Consider the following 19,052-nt stretch of genomic DNA (forward strand, 5'->3'; position numbering starts at 1 on the left):
TGGACCAGCAACTAATTGCCATAGAAAATGAAGCACTGGGGGAATCCAAGAAGCTAGTTCAACCTTGTATCATGAGAAGCATCAAGTCCACTGGCCACCAGTAAGTCCACATAAAGATAGTCAAGAGTAAAATTGTAAATTGATACTTGTATAGCGCACTACTCACCTGCAAGGGTCTCAAGGCGATTGTACGAATACCGCAGTGGAACCCATCCTGGCTTTCCCTGCGAGGCGTCCGCTCCTGGGCACCCCCAAGGTGGAGGCCAGGCATCCTCAGCGTTGTGGGGGCCGTTGTGGAGATTAAGCAAGCTATTGCCTAGAGTTGCAGAGTGGGACTCCATGATTGGAATAGGCACAGAGGCGAGAATTATCAGGTCCGTGGAATTTGAGCCCAAGACCCTGCAGAGGTGGGGAATTGAACCCTGGTCCCGGGCTAGTCCTCTGCATCAGGGTCTGCCGCTCTAATCATTGAGCCACACTTCTCCGAGTGGATAAATAATCGTAGTCCTGAATTCACCTCATACCTCTTTAAATCAGTGACACTGTCTACCAAATTACCCAACTCCAACCGGTTCCTACTTTTCCCTTTGTTACAGTTTGTCTTCCTTAGTCTTCAAATTGTCGTTTTTTCCCCCTCTTGCTCTCGTAAAGGTCTGATGCAGAAAAATAATTGCCGGTCCCTAAACAGGAGTGCTGGTAGCCTACCACTGGCAAAGCACTGGATATATGATCACATTGCTTATAAAGACATGATGGTGCATGTATGTAAAAACCAGGCCAAGCGAGGTACACAGAAGTGCAAAATAAACAGCCAAAGTGGTTCACCCATTTGGCAGCATTAATGAGAAACATAACAGCAGACCACATGCTGCACCTTTACCACAGTGAATGGAAAAGAAACAGTATTTTGGAATCACATTTGAGTGTAAAGTCAATACATATTTTTTTATTTTGGTCTCAGAAGTGGTCCTCCAAATTAGCCTTCAGTAGCACTTTGAAGTTACCATCTCTATCTCAAGCATGCTGCTCCAAGTTATTGGGTTGCTGGTAACGTACCACCAAGGGTTCGGACTCAAAATCAGTACGGCTGAGCCCCAGCTACCCAATAAACAAAATGCCAATACTGATGATCAATTTACCTCTTAAAAGTACCACATTGAAATCAACTGTGTGACCACAAGACCTTTTGTCTCTGTATGAATCAATCAAAAATTATTTATACAGTCATTTCTATGGATTATTGAAAATTAAAATCCATCTTCACACCAAGCTCTCTGAATTTCATCTATCAACATATATCTCACCACCATCCAAACCATTATTCTCTCCAGCCACAGCTCCACAAAAAATGTTTCACTGTCATACAATCTTCCAACACTCATTTCAGCAGCCTCACACCCATACTCACTACAACACACAAGCACTCTACAAATTATTCGTTTTTGACAATAGACCAAAGGTGAATTAGTTAAAAAAAAAAAAAAATACAAAATACAAAATTGAATACAATTTACACAAGATATAAACACTCAATTGGTCACAAACAGGTCGACGCGTTTCGAAAACCCAAAATAAATTTCTGGGGTTCTCCTCAGGACCGACAAGCTCAATTTCGTAACTAGATCAGTCTAACTAGGTTTCTGCTGGCAACATTTTTTATTTTATGTTCATGGCGGTAATGGACCACTATTGTATGTATCCTGCTGAGGCAATCTGTCTAGAGCGTCCTCCTTTTAATTTGGATTCCAGACTGTACATGACTAGGACGGTGGTGGAGTGCCGCTTCTAAGACTCGCTTGCTTAGCATCTTTTGGTTGCGAGACTCAAAACACTTCATCTTCCGAGGTGTTTGGTTATTCGTGGCACCGCAGGCAAAATTTTGTTCAATTTTGTATTGTGTTTTTTTTAACTAATTCCTTTGGTCTATTGTCAAAAATGAATTGTGTCATTTGTAGAGTGATTGAATGTTGTAGTGAGTATGGGTGGGAGGCTGCTGGAATGAGTGTTAGAAGATTGTTTGACTGCGAAAAAATGTAAGCAGTGAGTGGAGAGAATAATGGTTTGGATGGTGGTGAGATATAGGTGGATAAGTGAAATTCAGAGAGCTTGGTGTGAAGATGGATTTTAATGATTTTCAATAATCCATACAAATGACTATGTGGATAAATACATTTTGACAAAAGGTCTTGTGGGCACATGGTTTGATTTCAATGTGGTACTTCTAAGAAGTAAATTTTTCATCTGTATTGGCATTTTGTTGTTCATGGATAACTTACCACAGCACCAAAACGACCATACATGTGCATAGTATTTTATTTTTTTATGCAATATATAGCGCACAACTACCAGTGGGTGTCTCGACGCTGTAGACTAAGGCAGAAAATGTTACTATTGGTTAAAGAACCAGGTTTTTATTTGCTTCCTGAATGTAAGCAAGGACGGGCTCGTCTTGATCTGGGTCGGGAGACTGTTCCAAAGTTTGGTGGTGGCATCTAAGAAGGATCTATTACCCCAGTATGCTTTTTTTGTGTGCTGAACCATCAGGAGGTTTGCTGTGGCAGAGTGTAAACATCTTGCGGGAGTATAGGCGCATAGTGATTTTTTTTTTTTTTTAACTCTGGTCCAGAGGCATGAAGTGCTTTGAAAGTGATGCAATGCAGAGGGCTTTGAACATGGGTCAGTTTCTGACAGGCAGCCAATGAAGCTGTCAAACTAGGTTAGAAATCAGTTTGAATATAGGGTTCTTGACAGGAGTCTTGCTGTCGCGTTCTGCACCAGTTGCAGTTGGTTTAAAACTCTTTCCTGGGCATTAATAAACCAACCGTTACATTAGTCAATCCTGGACATGACTTTACTGATAAGGGTCTTGGTGGGAAAGAGTTTCTTTATCATTTTGATGAAGGATGCGGAGACTACTGCATTTGCATGATGCATAAATGACAGTTTATTAACGAAGATAGCCCCTAGGTTTCTTACCTTTGCGACTGGTGACGGGGGTGATCCCAATTCTGCTGACCACCATGTGGGGGACCAAGCAGGCAGGAGGCTGCCAAAAATTATTACCTCCGTCTTGTCGGAATTTTATTTAAGGCAATTGTCTGCCATCCAGGTGCTGATTGCAAGCATTCCCTGTTGGAAGTTGTGCGCAATTTTGGCACAGTTGTTATGGACCGCTAGAACTAGTTGCGTGTCATCTGCATACGATGTTAAACCCATGTGGTGAGATTTAAAGACTCTCGCCAAGTCGGATATTAAATAAGGTTGGTCTCAGCAAAGATCCCGGAGACACACCACAAGGTAAGGCAAATGACAGTAAGTTAAGAGTTACCAAGTGTGACAGATTGCGATCGGTTGGAAAGAAAGGAGGCCAAGAGGGCCTTAGCCATATGAGAAATCCAGATTGAGTGACACGTCTATCAGGGTCACATGGTCAACAGTGTCGAAAGCCGCCGAGAGATCCAGCAATATCAGGATGTCAGCCCCTCCTCCATCAAGTATTCTCCTAATTTCATCCGAAGCCTTGATAAGAGCAGTTTCGGTGCCATGTCCCTTTCTGAATCCAAACTGGGATTCATCCAGGTGGTTATTTTGATCAATGAAATTTGATAGCTGGATATTCATGAATTTCAGCGATCTTGGCTGGAAGTGGAAGGCAGGAGATGGATCCAAATGGCTATTGGGTCTGAAACTGGTGACGTCTGATGGATCCCAATTGCTATTTTTAATAAGGGGCTTGATGACCGTTTTTTCCCCCAAATAGAGAGATAGGGGGGGCCTGTTTTCAACATCGAATTAAAGATATCGGCTAAGTTAGTACCTATGACGTCAGGAAAATGTTTAAGACTAGACTGGGGACAAGGATCGTCTGGGGATCCAGAGTTGATAGTGGTGAGTAGATGTGAAATCAAGTCTGGAGAAACTGGACTGAATTCCTGGAATGAATAAGAAGAATTTCTATCTGTGGATGTGGCATTAACCTCGCGAGAGGGGTTTTTGTATGCATAGGAAGCTGCTGAATGTATCACTGGAAATGTGGGTAGTGAAAGTAGAGTATATTTTACTGACTTTCTTGAAAGTAAGTTGCCAAGGAGTTAGAGGTTTTGGGAGGCAACTGTGGAGGTAGAGAGGCCTTGTCCAGATAGTCTAGTGACTATCTGATACATGTGCCGATTCAATTGGACTACATTTTTTTTAAAACTTTTTTCAATGATCAGAAGGTGTTGATATTTGGATAGAGCCCGTTTATAGTGTAGTTTGTGAACAAGATCTTATTCCAAGCACCAGCAACGCTCTTGGCGTCTACAAATTTGTTTCTCGAGCCTGATAGACTTGCAGAACCAAGGGGCTGACGAGGTCTTCCTGTTAGAGATTTTTTTATTGGGGACCGCCGTATACATAGCATCGGAGATCCATTTTGTGTAGTGGCTAGCACCAACTCAGGGTCAGAGAAAGCAACTTGCTGGGTGGCGAGAAGTGTGGATTTAAACTCCAGAGATGCGATGTTGCCTAATGCTTTAAAGAGTTTGGATGAAGTGGGCGGGATGGAGGGGGGGGTGGGGAAACTGATTTTAGATTGAATTTAAAGGAGGACTGCACAATGGTCCAAGTAGAGGGAATTATATCTCCTAGGATGATTTGTTGATGGTTAGAAAAAAGGCTGTCTAAAGTGTGGCCAGCAGAGCGTGTAGGGAACGAGACTAGTTGAGTAAGGCCTACCGCTTCAATTTCAGCCAGGAGTGCTGAGGTATCTTGGTCATTATGGGCTTCCAGATGATAATTGAAGTCTCCAGGAAAGGAGAAGTTGCTTTCTCCTCCTACTAGCTCTAGTAGACAGCCCATGGATGAGAGGAATTCTATTCGGGAGCTGGGAGGACGATACAGGAGAATGCCTTTGAATGGAAGATAGTGGGGTATCGTAATAGTGAAGCAGATTGCTTCACCGATTGTTGTGGGAATCAGTGCGGTCCTTACTGCGTACTTTACACAGTGAATGCTTGCCAGGGCTCCTCAAATTTGAGGTTCTGTCAAATCTACAGGCCGTGAAACCCTGGGCATCGATCGGGCATTTATAAGGGCTGACCGAGTAGTTCCCTGAGCTTGGAGTTGTGCCTTTGTAACAGGTGGGGGGGGGGGGGGGGGGGGGGGGGGGAGGGGGCGGTTAAGTAAATAGTTGTGGTCTAAAGAAAAGAAATGAAAAAATTAAAATTAAAAAAAAAAGGAGCAGAAGGGGCACTAAAAAGAAGGTTGGTCTAGGAGCTAGAGTTGGAGGGCGGGGCAAAAGCGAGGGGGTTTGTTTTGTTGTTTTCCAATATGGATATGAGCTGTTCCAAAGTATAGGACAGCGGTTTGGCATAGAGGGCTTTGGTGGTACGGCAGGGGGGGGCAGGGAGTTGCCCTAGGCCCGGCACAGACGGGTTGCCTTTGGCACGCCAGCGGCGTGTCCACTGCGCGCGACGACTGGCATGGAACAACTGGTCTGCTGACCTTACGCCGCTTCTATGCCGGAAGTATAGTCAACACCAGTGAATGCAAGTGTATAGCTTCCCTCCACGCAAACTGACTGCTCAGCGGTGGACCGGGGGGAGGGCAAATGGCGAGGAAAACTTTAAGTAAAGTGAGGCGAGGATTTTAAAAATCAGTGCAATTGAAGAGTTAAAAATGAACAAATTCTGAAATGCTATGGCATCAGGAGCCCTTTACCAGGCGCTCCTGATTAGTATAAGGTCAGCGTGTGTTACCTGCATTAGCGTGTCTGCTGCGCATAGCTATCAGCATCCAACTTGAGTAGGGAGGGGGAAGAGGAACAACTGGTCTGCTAGTAAGAGTTTTAGTCTTCGCTCTGATCACCGAAATCCACTAAATTAAGACATCCACTTCTGCTCTTTGTTGCTCATTGTACATGGGATATATATTCCCTTGATGTTTTATCGGTTAGTAGGAGATTATATTGGCTTATGAATAGATTGGGGGAGATATACTACGGTGGTGTTCTCCTACAGGTCGTTTTAGGATATTTATTGCTATTGTGAAGATAGATCTAAGTTGAACTCTCACTTACCTCATGCAGGAAGGGCCATAACTGGCGAGTGCCTGTTCTTTATGTTCGTAATGATTTAGGGGCTGGGTTTTGGAACAATTATATTTAAATTGGAGTCCACATGTCTATATATGTAGATATTCTTTACATGCACTATATTTGAGTTTATCCAAAATTGAAGACGGTTGTTCGTGGTGGATACGGATTATACCACATGTAGATTCTCAGTCCATGTTGAGTCTAACAGTGTGATGTGCACAATGGAAGAGTGCATGGACTCCATTTTCCTATGCATCTTAAAATCAGCACGGTTGATAAGGTGCTTTTACAAAGGTTTCTTCTCTTTCTCCCTTTTTTCTGCTTTAATGCTCACTTTAACATTTCAGGTGTCTTTTTAGTTCCGGCTCTTTTCCTTTATCTTTTTTCTTGAAGCGAATTATTCTTCTTTTTCTTTATAGCATGCTATACTACACAGTGCACTAGAATGGTTGCCATGCATGGTTTAAACAGTGCATTAAACAGTGCATTGAGGGTTTGTTAGTCTCACCCATAATGTGGTGGAGGTTTAATGTAGATGTAATATAAAGTAATCAGGATATACATTTGTTTGTTGTAGCCCTGACAAAATCTGTGGTTAATCACCAATAGACTAAACACGTGTTGGCAAAAACTGTCGGTAGCATTGATGAAGAACTGAAGCGCAATCAAATATTACAAGATATGGAATAAAGACCAAGGATAAACACTTAAAGAAAACAACTGTGTGAATTAATAACTTATGCACTACATGATTGTGGCTCAGGAAACGGATTTTGTATTTAATGATATAAATGTGGATGTATTTTCACATGGAGTGACAACGCAGGGTAGTTGTATTCATTTTCCTTTGAGCACTATCTGAAGAATTTACAGCTATAATTACATTATCACATGACCGTGCACAGCATGTACCCCGCTGCCCAATTTTGATGAAGTAAATTATATGTGCTTATTCGGTAGAAGCTAAATCTACCATGTTTAGGGGAGTGAGCACAATCACTTTAGCAAGGTTTAGTAGTGGAAAGAGTTCGAAGGCGATCAAACGCATATCAAAAGTGGACGGCAAAAGCCAAAAAGCTTGACGGGGACATTCCAAAAGCTGCCAGGTCCAACAGATTCTGTATTTTGAAGTATACATACAGCATGTCCATTCCAGAATTCGAATCAGTTAGCAATCACATTTTAGGATTTAAAAAAATAAAAAATAAATTCCAACTACTAAAATGAAAAGCATTTTTAGGGTTGCAGATGCTGAATTGGAGAGTTTGTGGCCATAAACAAAACAAATTTGTCCAGCCAGCCTCTGTATAATACAACACTACAATAACAAACACATCTACTCCTGATACTTACTCCACATCGGTTTGGGACTCTAGAACGGGGTCCACTGTTTTAAATATTTTTAAACCCCATTCATAGAAACTACGACTAAACTGATTACCAATTGTAAAGATGGCTACCTGCGCTAGGAGATCTGTCCTTTGGCACCGTTGAATCTGAACTGAACAGGGACATTATGGAATTCGCTACAGTTAAGGCACCAGATGATGGCTGTATGGCAGCCGATATGGGCAAAGTTAGCTTTTAATTCTATTAGACCCCCACATGGGCTGCACTGGACACTTACTCACAAGATTAACCACAGATAAGTATCTGCAGGCATAAACACTGTTGTATGCTTTTCCACTTCCGAGGGGGGGGGGGGGGGGGGTACAAATGGAAGACAAAGTAAAACTGTCACTAATGGTCCGAATGTTTCTCTATCCAATATTGCATTCATCAGGCCTCTGCTCATCCTCCTCATTTATGAGAAACCACTGCTTTCATTATTAGTGTCCAATGGAATTAGTCTATACACCTTTGCCAATGATATTCAAATATATTCAAAACATAATTCGGCAGGATTCTATGAAGAGTGTTGCTCTGAAAGCCTATATGACTGACATCGGGATGGTCAGACATTGGCTCAGAATGATCAAATAACCAAGGACCTGTTCACAGGGCTGGCCTCTTCTTCGAAAGGGCACTAGGTGGCCTTTTACTTTGGCAGCTGGTGGGGCCTATCTTTAGTGAAGTGACCCTGTGTTTTGCGAAGGGGTGGTGCAGGCCTAGCCGGGATCTTTGAGGTCCCTGGCCATGAGTGGTAGTACTAACCTGAAGGCAGGTGGGGCCTATCTGAAGTGAAGGGACCCTGCTTTTCAGAAGGGGTGGCGCAGGCCATCCAGGGACCAGGTAGGTCCCTGGACGGTCTCCCAAGGCACTGCCGGGAGACCCATGAGAAGTGGGCCTGGGTCTAGCTAACTCGGGCCCACAGGCTCTCCAAGGGTACTCCGGGAGGAGAGCGTGCCTCGGAGGGTAGGAGCTGCAGGAGCACCGCAGTCTCCCCCAGCGAGAAGATGAAGTCCCACCCCAAGTGTCTTGGGGATTTAAAGGAATCAACCCCTCCAAGGCTCAATCTGCATTTAACACCTTCTGGGCTGGAACTTTGTTTTTCAGCTCAGGGTGTTTTGATAATTGCATCAAGGAGCGAAGGGCCGAGTTAGTGATCTCAGGAGAAGGGCATTCCCTGGAGGTGAAGAGTGTAATTGCACTGAAATGCATTTATTAAGGGTTATTTCTTTTAGAGGGACTGATGTTCAATGTAAAGTACTGGTGTAAGGTGATGTCATAAGCAAAGGGGATTTAAGTGACTAGGCACTCTTGCTAGGGTATTTGACGGCATGTATAACTTAATCCTGTGATCTGTAATGCCTTTAGGGGCTGTAATTGCAATGCATTTTGGGATATCAAAATGTGCAGAGTACGGTCATTAAAGTGTGCGTAAACATGTATTCTTGCTGCTGCACTTAGGTGAAGACCCCAGACTATTAACCCTTAAGATGTAGAGGTGCATCCTGTATGGTCAGTAGGAGATGCTCAGTCAGGGTCATGTGCCACCAAGGCAGGTGTAGCCTGTTTAATGCTTGTTGAGTTAATGGGGGGGGGGGGAGCACGCCACAGGGATGGTGCTAGTGCGCAGGGACCTCGCTCCAGGTTTAAGACCAATTCATTGCATTGGGGCAAGATGATGTGCATACATGGGAGTGGTGGTACCAGACCCTCCCCCCACCCCCACCCCCCCCGATTGAAGGGTGGAGATATTATGCAATGTCACAAAGTAATTCCATCAGCTTATGTATATTTGTAAATTGGTGTATAGTATTGAGTGGTGTGTGTGTGTGTGTGTTTAATAAATGTAGTCTTTTTTTATAAAGCAAAGTACAATCAATTATTGAGTGTTATTTTTGCGCACCTGCAAATGGCGATTACTAGCCCACACCACCTCCCTGAAATAAGCCTCAGACTGCCCTGCAACGCTACCCTCTGAGAGTCAGGCGCTGCCCTAGGGTGTTTGGTTCCCAGTGGAGGACAAATGTGTCATGTTATATGTGCAGGCCTCACAGATGCTGCCTCGTTTTCCAACAATCCCGGACATCTTCTGCTCAACAGTTGCAAGGTAATCATTTAAGCTTGGAAATAACTCACTAGCACATTACTGTAAATCCATCTTCCTAGGTATGAAGAACTCTTTCCCCATCGTTTCCAATTCATCGAGATTTAAGGAGCTCACTTGGTTTTGCGCACTTCTGGCAGAAGCCATACACAAAGTCCGTCACTACAAAACCTTTAAAGAGGTATGCCATCTCCATTAATTTTTCTATGACAAGCTTTTAGTCTGCTTTAGCAATAAGCTCTCAAAATATCACCATCCTCTTCAAATAAAGTGCTTCTCAACATTTCTCGCTTAAGGCGTGCCAGACCTCTAGACTGCACCTTCAAAGTCATGTCCCAGTCTCCTCAGAACAGTGTTCCTCTTGAGTTGCATTTATGATCCTCTCACCTGGTAGTGAGAAAATAAAAAAAGATTTGTTCAGCCTCTAACCTCTGCAGAGAGAAGCTTTTGGTAATGATCTTCCAGAAGGATGACTTCCCTTTGATTTGAAGAGCGCTCGATACATTGCTCAGAGCATTCAAACTCAATCTGCCTACTTCTAAGCCCACGATAGAAGAATTGCGAAGACGCTGGTAAATTCACATCCGGTTAGACTCAAAATCTGGATATAATTAGAGAGGTTATTGTCAGAGTGCCATGAAAACGCTGGTATTTGCCATCCCACTTCAGAGCACCAAATTGAACTAGGAATTTACATGGCAAGTTTTGGAAGCATTTTGTTGTACCCTGGACAAGTAGACTGAAATTCCACACAAATGAATACATTTTCAAAGGCTACACAGTGTTTGAGAAGAGAAACATCACAACTTACCAACATGGCTTTCACGCATATGTTTTTGATAGTTCGTCCAGGTTTTAGCTATAAATTGGCAATCCTCTTTCTTGCAAGCATAACCTACAAAGAAAGTCTCAAATCAATCCATAAACATGATATACAAAGTAGCATCCCCACAAACATTTGGTTATTCAAATGCAACCCCCTCCCCTTTTCATGGTCAGTAAAAAAAAATCAGACATTTTAAAACATAGCAGTTTCTACTTGCCAAATACCTTACAATGGAAATCAGGTGATGTATCTGTGCATTTTAAAAACTAGCCACTAGGACTAGCCAAAGATTAGAGATTGTTGCTCAACAACAATCTCTACACTCCAACAAAACTAAGATCCCATGACCCAATATCCCCTCCTCACAAAGGCACAGCAAGGAATTCACAGCCTCCTCCACAGTCCACAGGGCATATTCTGTGTGTTGTGCTCGCCGCACCTTTCCCCTTTAGTCCCACTTCTCCAACAAAGGCAAATGTTGTGATGACTCCACCTCTGATAATTTCATATAAACTCCCAAATTAATCTCAGCTCACTCAAAAGGTTTCCAAACAACTGGAGTACACAACACCACCCCATGAGATCTTCAGCTTCCACAGTCTTCCTGGAAGGCCTACCAACATGTACCTTGACAGTAGATCTTCTGGTCCGCAAACTTCACTGCAGAAACCCAAGCAAACTAGAACTCGCACCCACTGTGTTACTCCTCAACCATTTCAGCCTGTGTTGATGCCAGGCCTGGCAATCTCGCTGCCGCTGACCGACCCCTACTACAATGAAGACCCTCTCCCCCGCCCCATCTCTCCTCTGGGTCATGTGGCTGCACTACTTTTGTAGAAAAGAATGCATAGCTACATTCCAGTATTATAATTATCTGCCTCCGAGCACTCCTCAACCTCCGCAACCCACACAAACCCTTCTGCAAACGTCAGCGTTGCATCAGTTTAATGCACAACCTGAAGCACACTCCACTCAAACATTTCTCTTCAAACCGGGCTCTGCCACTCCTGGTTTATCTCCCTGGGCAACTCCAACCTCCCAATCACGGCATCACTCTCGAAAGGGAAGGCATCTGTTGCCAGTTTGGCAAGGGACCTCCCCCTCTAGTCTCATCCCGCAATGGACAGATCAAAGCCCAAATGCCAACCCTACACACTGCTGCCCCTACCCTCCATTAGAGGTCCAATATTTGCTTTTGGCCCGCTAGCTCAAGAGTAGTATGCCATGCAATGCGGTGTGCTGTAACCTAATTCTCAAGGTTAGGGTCAGGATCACCTTTGCTTGGCGATTTCCCCTCCAAGGAATTTCTCCACAAGGTGATTATGCAATGTATCCAGATTAGGCACTTCTCCAAAGTGCAGCCTTGGTCCCGCCCCCTCTATATGTCTCCCTACCCATCCCCCTCCCGACCCACAGCCAGGTTGTATGAACTGGTTTGTCTCACCTAAGAGAGCCGATGGGCCTTTATGTGCTGCTCCCCTTCACATGTCTTTGTGTGGGGTCAGGTAATGGCCGAGGATCAGTCTCTCAGAGCCTTATACTCTTCTACCTCTGCGGGGGTCTCCTTCCTGTTGCTGGAGGGGTTTGCCCATTGGTCCCCACCTGGCAAAATTATGCAACGATTGTGCACTCCTGCGGGCCCCTAATTCATGCTGGGAGTGGTACACCCTCCTCAGATTGGTGTGTGTGGGCCAGACAGTATGGGTCCCTCTGTAAGAATAACTCTTGGTCTTCACTCTGGTTGAACTTTGTTCACCAATAGTCCCATGGCCCATTTCCATGCTCAGATTTGCAGGGAGCACTGAATGAGAGCCTTTGTATTCGGATGATAGGTTGGAGTGTGTGTGGAAGGTGGGGGGTGGGCGGCTGGGTTGGAATGCCAGAGAAGCACATCTTACTACAGGTTAATCTGCCCACAGCCCTCTTGTGCCCGCCTTTGCGCCCCTCATTGCTTGCCTAACTGGAGAAAAAACAAGAAGCGCAGAATAATATGGCATGAAAGGAGTATGGTTGTTATCATATGCATAAACCAACCCACAGGCAGCTATAGGTTTGGGAAACAAAATAGCTGCCCATGGGGTTAAATATGAATATGATACCAACACCCTCTAGATAGCTGATATGCTAGTCTTGTTCAACAAGAAAATCTACTATACACACCTTGATGGACCTTTTCATGACGCTTCAATTTGCTTGGCATCAGAAAGCTTTTCTCACAGCCTTGGTGACTGCATCTAAACAATGAAAGGAGAAACAAGTGAGGACTAATGAATTACGTTTTCAATAAAATAGGGTAACAGCCTAAATTCTGCAACCACATTGCAGAAAGGTAAAAAACATACTTTCATCCTTAAGCATGAGGCAATTGCTACTCACTGCATCATACAAAGATACCTACTCTTTTATTGTAGTTTGTTGCATTTTTTTTTGACTTGTCAAAGGAAGGGTGAGAAAAAAATATGCAGCTGTGAAGATCATTGGCTAGAACAGAACTTGATGCTCAACATGGTTCACGATAGCCAATGAGATGTGGTCAACGATTAGTTTCCCTTTGTGAGAGTGAGATTATACATTGATTTCTCTCAACTAGTATAGTGGTAGTTGCAGTAAGTGGGCAACTTATAAAGATCACTTTGAACTCATCTCCGCAGATCACGAACGTTGCTACATCAGCAAAGAATAGTTTTAATTATACAACTAACTAAGTGCTATTCAGATGCAAATGTAGGAAATACTGAGTAATTTAAGAGAATTAAGCCATTCCTTTAAGCGGACATGAAAATATAATAGAAATACAGCTGAGAAGAGAGGAACATTAGGTGGTGTGCAGCCCAAATTGTTTGCAGAACAACATCAGTTGACAAAATCCTTGAGTAATTGCCAGCTACTTTGTATAGATCAACGGTGTTCAAGAATATAATGCAATATGGTTTTCAAGAGGGAAAGGATACTCACTTGTATGGCATCTCGTTAGTGTGATGACACTCGTGTGCTGTCAGCTGTTGATGTTTCTTGAAAGACTTGCCACACCCTTCAAAATAACACTAAAAAGGGAAACAAATATTGTGGTGAAGGAAATGCCCAAATAGTTTTTATTCACTAAACAGCAAAACTGTATTCAGTACAATGGAGGCTAAAATTAGAAACAGAATTGGGAGGGGGATGGGGTGGGTTTGGTTTAGTGCCCCTCTACTGAGCAATGTGCCTTTGTAAGCTACCGTGAATGGGGCGAACGGTCAGTTTGCAGTTTCAAACTGCACAATGGTTAGAAAAATTGTGTGACCTACAATATTGCAAGAGGAATAACTTCTAGCGCATCAGTGCCATCAGTTTCATGATTGCTGCAACAGATGTGGTATGCACATCTGGGAGGCGCTGGTGTTATGAATGAGGGTTCAAGGGGTACGTAGACGATGGCACGGTCGTTTTGCCCATGTGTGCTTGTGTCATGAAGATAAAGGGGGAAGACTGGGCAGTGTGTTTTGATTTCTCAACCTTCCCCCCTGCCCCGGACTTTCAGATTTGGTATGGGGTGGTTCCATGTAGGGTATGTCTAGTATAATGTGCATAGCTGCTTTAGTGAACTCAGTTCAGGTCACGCAACATTGCGTTGGTTTGCCTTGTAGTTCACATGCAGCTTGGAAGCTTTGGTCCATCTTGGTTATGATGGAATGGGCCAGCTTGTGTGTGCGCAAGAATCTAACTGGTGGTCACAGCGTACCTAAGACAGTTATTGTGACTTCTTCATCTCTATACTTTAAATGCACAACAGATCAGCAGCAGTAGAGAGTTTACCACAGTAGTTGTGTAGGAAGAACAACATTAGACTAGGGTTTTAGATGAACCTAAGCTTGACACACAAGAGGATAGATTAAGAATGGAGGTCCCTCCCCGGCAAGTAGAGCCAGAGCAGTGATTCTCGTGAAGGAAAGGTGGACTGGCAATCTAAAACAAAGTTACGGTACCTTAAAGAAATACCACACGGCACATTCCGTACACCGTAGCAATACCCACTGAAATTTACACACAAAAACTAACACCCCACACATTCACTAGTTAAGTGAGAGATACAAAATGTTATGACATGAATAGACAATCTTCCTTTCATTGGAGATGCAGCATAAGCACGTCAATCTAGCATCGTACTTGCAACACTGAATAAGGGAAACAGAGGATCAAACAGTCTTGCCAGGCACTGAACATTGCGTTTCCTATGCATTTCTGCCCCCTTTGAAATGCACGGTGCCACAGACTCCTAAACTATTCTTAAAGTCTAAATGCAAAGAATATCTTGGGTTAAAGCCACATTTACTATAGGCAATATTAGGTGTTCCTGATTATTCTGTATTCTGGCCGGCAGCATGCTGCCGAGTTAGTTGCTAAGGTTGAGAAGGCACATCTGTCAAAGGATTTCTCTTTGGAAGGCAGTACGGCCATCCTTGAAGCTCATCTGGAGCATTGTGTCCTGTTTTGGGATTGCCGCTTGATCTTTTCCTTGGGTTGCTTTGTAGGACACAATGAGTGTCCTAAATAAACACATTATTGGTAGCCAGTGGAGAGCTTGCAGGACTGTCTTCATGTGCTCCATTGGATATAGATGAAGTAGTATTTGTGCAACAATGTTCTGAACCTGTTGCAGTTTACTTATTAGGAAAGACCAAGAACCATATTCCTATATTCTATTTTATTAGTCCGACTGCTACCTCACATCTCTGGTTTCCCACTAATGTCACTTCTGTCTCTATTTAAACATTTGTAATGCGCGGGCTGCTAACTAATGTTGATTTTTGACTCATGTAAATTGTGGTTTGCATTTGTATCTTGCTCTCATCAGTATTATACCTTCTCCTATATTCTGCACTACTCTGCACATTTTCCTCTACCTGCACCCGCTCCTTTTCTTCTCTCCTGTTACGCACCGACTGCTACCTCACATACAATATACCTCTACTGTAGTATGCAACACTCTGCACAGTGCTACAACCTGCACCCACTCTCACCCTTCTCTACTCTCCTGTAATACACCAACTACTACCGCGTATAGTTCTGGATGCTCACTAGTGTCACTTCTGCCCCCTAGGATTACTGTTGATCCATGTAACTGGTATTATACCTCTCTCTTGTACTTTGCAATATACTGAATGCACTTGCTCTACTGCATACTCTGTCACTTTGGTAACGCTGGCTGATCACTATTTTCACTCCAGTACCGTGTAACTTATGTATGTATGTATGCCTCTGCACACTCTGTTATCTGGGATGCTGACTGATCACTAGTACCACTTTGTTAATGTGTAACGTACTTCACGTACTTGTTTTCCTGTACATGTATACCATTATATTGCAGTCTCCCACACACACCTAAACCACCGCCTCATCATGGATCTTATCGGCAATCACACATATAAAATCAACTACCCACCGACACTCACCAAAAAAGCCGCTAAACGCTTTAAACACAACTTCCTTAGGTCACACCATGAAACACCCTTTGCTGACACCTACTTCTCACCGGTCAATGGATCCCTGAACACTGATATCATCTTCCACACCACACGCAGAGCTCAATGGCAAAAGGCGTTCCACACCCTACTCACCGTCTCTTCCACCAAGAAATCCTCTCACAGCCTAACTCTTTCCATCACGCCATCCCAACTCTTTCCAGGCAGAGCCACCATCACTATCTACAATAACGGGATTGTCCTATCTCAATCCACAGACAGGAACCTGGAACTACTAGACAACTTGTTCCCGACTCTCAAAGAGCACCTCTCCAACTCGCGGAACAACATCTCAATTAGGGACACACCTATTACCCCGGACCCCCCCATCTCCCACCCGCAACTCTTCTATCCCAGTTCAGCACCGGGCAGGTGACTCACGCGCCTCAAACACTGACACAGATTGCTCCCCCTCATACACCACCCACACCCCCACCCCTTCTACCAACTCACGGGCATCCACACTCTTCATCAACACTACTCACACACCTACAGATGGCTTTAACACCCCACTCACCCCAGACAGCACAGCTCCCTCCCACAACACACCTAACCTAGTTCAACACCAGAACAACACCCCTATTTATAAATAGGGGTCATTATCCCCCCCCCTATACTCAGCCCCCATTACCCTCGAACTAACCACGCAGAACACACATCCTCTCTCAATCTAACTCCCCCTCCCCACAACAGGGCCACCTCCAATCTCATCTCCCCTCCTACTCTCAGCCCCCACTACCCGACCGGTACCCCCACCACCACTATCAGTCTCCCAGACTACACCTTGATCCGCCCGCCTACCATCAATGCCCTCACCCAGACCGCCAACCTCCTACCTACCTCATCCACTCCTCTCCCGCCCAAAACTTCTCTCCCCCCTAACATCACCCGGTACACTAACACAACGCAACCCCGTTCGAACACCAGCCCACCCTCCCATCAGCACGCGAATTCCCTGGTCAGTCATTCACCTTTGACTACCACCCCCAACCCCACCCCATCCCCCTCCACCTACCTCACGAGGGACAACACCCCCTCCACCTACCCCACTATGGACAACATCATGGCCACTCTCTTCCAGATCAAAGAAGACATACACATCAAAGAACTACTCTCCATACACCCCATACACCCCTTACCCACTCCCACGCCCCCCCCAAACAGGCCACTCCCCCCCCCCCCCCAGCAGACACCCTCACACACCCACCCAAATTGGCCACTTCCCCTACGGCCGACACCCACACCCTACACCGGGCGTCAATACCTGTTCATAGTTGCAACTTCTGCCCTCGGCCCCCTCGCCGTCCCTGCAACCCCGCACACAACTTCACCCCCCAACCCATCTTGTCCTCCGCCCTCCCAATTAACTCTCCCACTCAACTCTCCCCCAACCGGATCTCAATGCCAGCTCGCAATCGCATCAACCGTCCTCGTCGTACCCACAACCCTACTTCTGATCGACACACTCCCCCTTCTCCGCTCCTATGACCCAGCATCCCAAAATGACACAACCACCCCACACCTCACCATTCCCTCGATACACGCAAATCCCCTTAGATCCCCCACACTAAACAGCAGATCCTCCATCCCCAATACCCTCAGAAGAGTCCCCCTTGCTCTTGAACCACCCACCACACCCAGTCTCAAATGCACCCTCCTCAATTGTAGATCGGCCTCGAAACATGCCATTGCAGAGCTCCTCTTATCGCGGGACCTCGACATAATCATACTGACTGAAACCTGGCTAACTGAATCTTCTACACCTTTAATGGACATTCTAGTTCCCCCCAACTACCACATTATCAGGCTCGACAGATCAGGCCAACTGGGGGGTGGAATCGCATGCATTTACAGGAACAACCTCTCTGTTCGGAGAGCCAACTGCGCCTCACTACCATCTCCAACTTCCTGTGAATACATCTGCCTCGACATTATCAGTGAGGGCAAACCGATATGCTCTCTTCACAGCATTTACCACCCTCCCAGGGACAACTTCACCTTTTCCCAACAAATCATGGATATGATCTCAACCAATTCCGGGCGGCAGCTCACCCAAATATACCTTGGGGACTTTAACCTCCACTGGAACGATCGTAATGACGCGATAGTAAATAGTCTTAAAAATTTCCTCGACGCCCTTAACCTCACCCAAATATGCAACAGCCCGACCCACGAGAAAGGCTCTATCCTTGACCTGATCATCTCCAAAGAGGACTCTATCCTACTCGAGTCCATCCAACCCTGTGACTGGTCAGATCACCATATTATCACATTCTTCATCAATGAAAAAGTTAAAGTCAACCCGACTCAATTCCCCAAACCGAAAGTTTGGAAAAGAGACATGAAAAAACTCAACCCAGGCTCTTTGCCCCCCCAACAGGCGCAATCTCCTACTTCCACCGACAGACGATACAGACGTTCAAACCTTGACTGACCACTATCTCAATGCTATGACCACAATAATTAATGAGGCTGCACCTATGCAGCTGAAAAGTGTCACTACTAAAATCTCCAACCCATGGTACGACGGGAGTCTCAATGAGGATAGACGAGACATGCGAATGGCTGAACGTATCTGGAGAGCAGCTCCCTCTGCAATGCACCTAAAAGACTTGAAGTAAAAGAGAAACGCCTACTTCAGGAAAATAAAACGTATAAAATCAGACTTCTTCAGCCTCCAGCTCGACCAGGCAAAAAACAGACCGAGAAAACTATTTGAGCTTATCAGATCACAATCCAAGGAACAACCCCAACCACTTAACACTGCGAGTAAAGCACCCTCCTGTGAAGACTTCGCTGCTTTCTTTATCCAAAAAACTGACAACATAAAAAGCGATCTCCTTATTGATGCAAGCCTCCATTCCAAACCCCGGTGCCCAGCAACCGCTGAACCAAAAAACAATGCTACATGGTCAACCTTTGGCACATACTCGGAAGAAGAAATTGGTAAACTGCTCAACACCCTGAAACCATCCAATCACCTCACGGACGCCTTGCCTGCTTCCGCAGTAAAAGACTTTACCCCTTTGCTTCTCCCTCTCTGGACTAAAATTGTCAACAGCTCTCTCCAACAAGGAAGCATCCCTGACTCCCTCAAAGTTGGTCAAGTCACACCTCTACTAAAAAAGCCCACAGCCGACCCCTCTGACCTCAACA

At 44.9% G+C, this 19,052-nt stretch overlaps 1 protein-coding gene across 1 annotated transcript in view; it reads right to left on the reverse strand.

The window, feature by feature from the left end:
• GTF3A (general transcription factor IIIA) overlaps positions 1-19,052 on the reverse strand; it is a 69,107-nt gene that overhangs the window by 14,465 nt on the left and 35,590 nt on the right. Inside the window, exons 4-6 of the mRNA XM_086935169.1 lie at positions 13,351-13,439; positions 12,556-12,629; positions 10,381-10,464 (exon numbers count right to left, since the gene is read on the reverse strand). Coding sequence (XP_086791295.1) covers positions 10,381-10,464; positions 12,556-12,629; positions 13,351-13,439 — 247 coding nt within the window. The remainder of the gene's footprint in view (positions 1-10,380; positions 10,465-12,555; positions 12,630-13,350; positions 13,440-19,052) is intronic.

Source organism: Lissotriton vulgaris, chromosome 8, assembly GCF_964263255.1.
Source record: "Lissotriton vulgaris chromosome 8, aLisVul1.2, whole genome shotgun sequence".
Lineage (NCBI taxonomy): Eukaryota > Metazoa > Chordata > Amphibia > Caudata > Salamandridae > Lissotriton > Lissotriton vulgaris.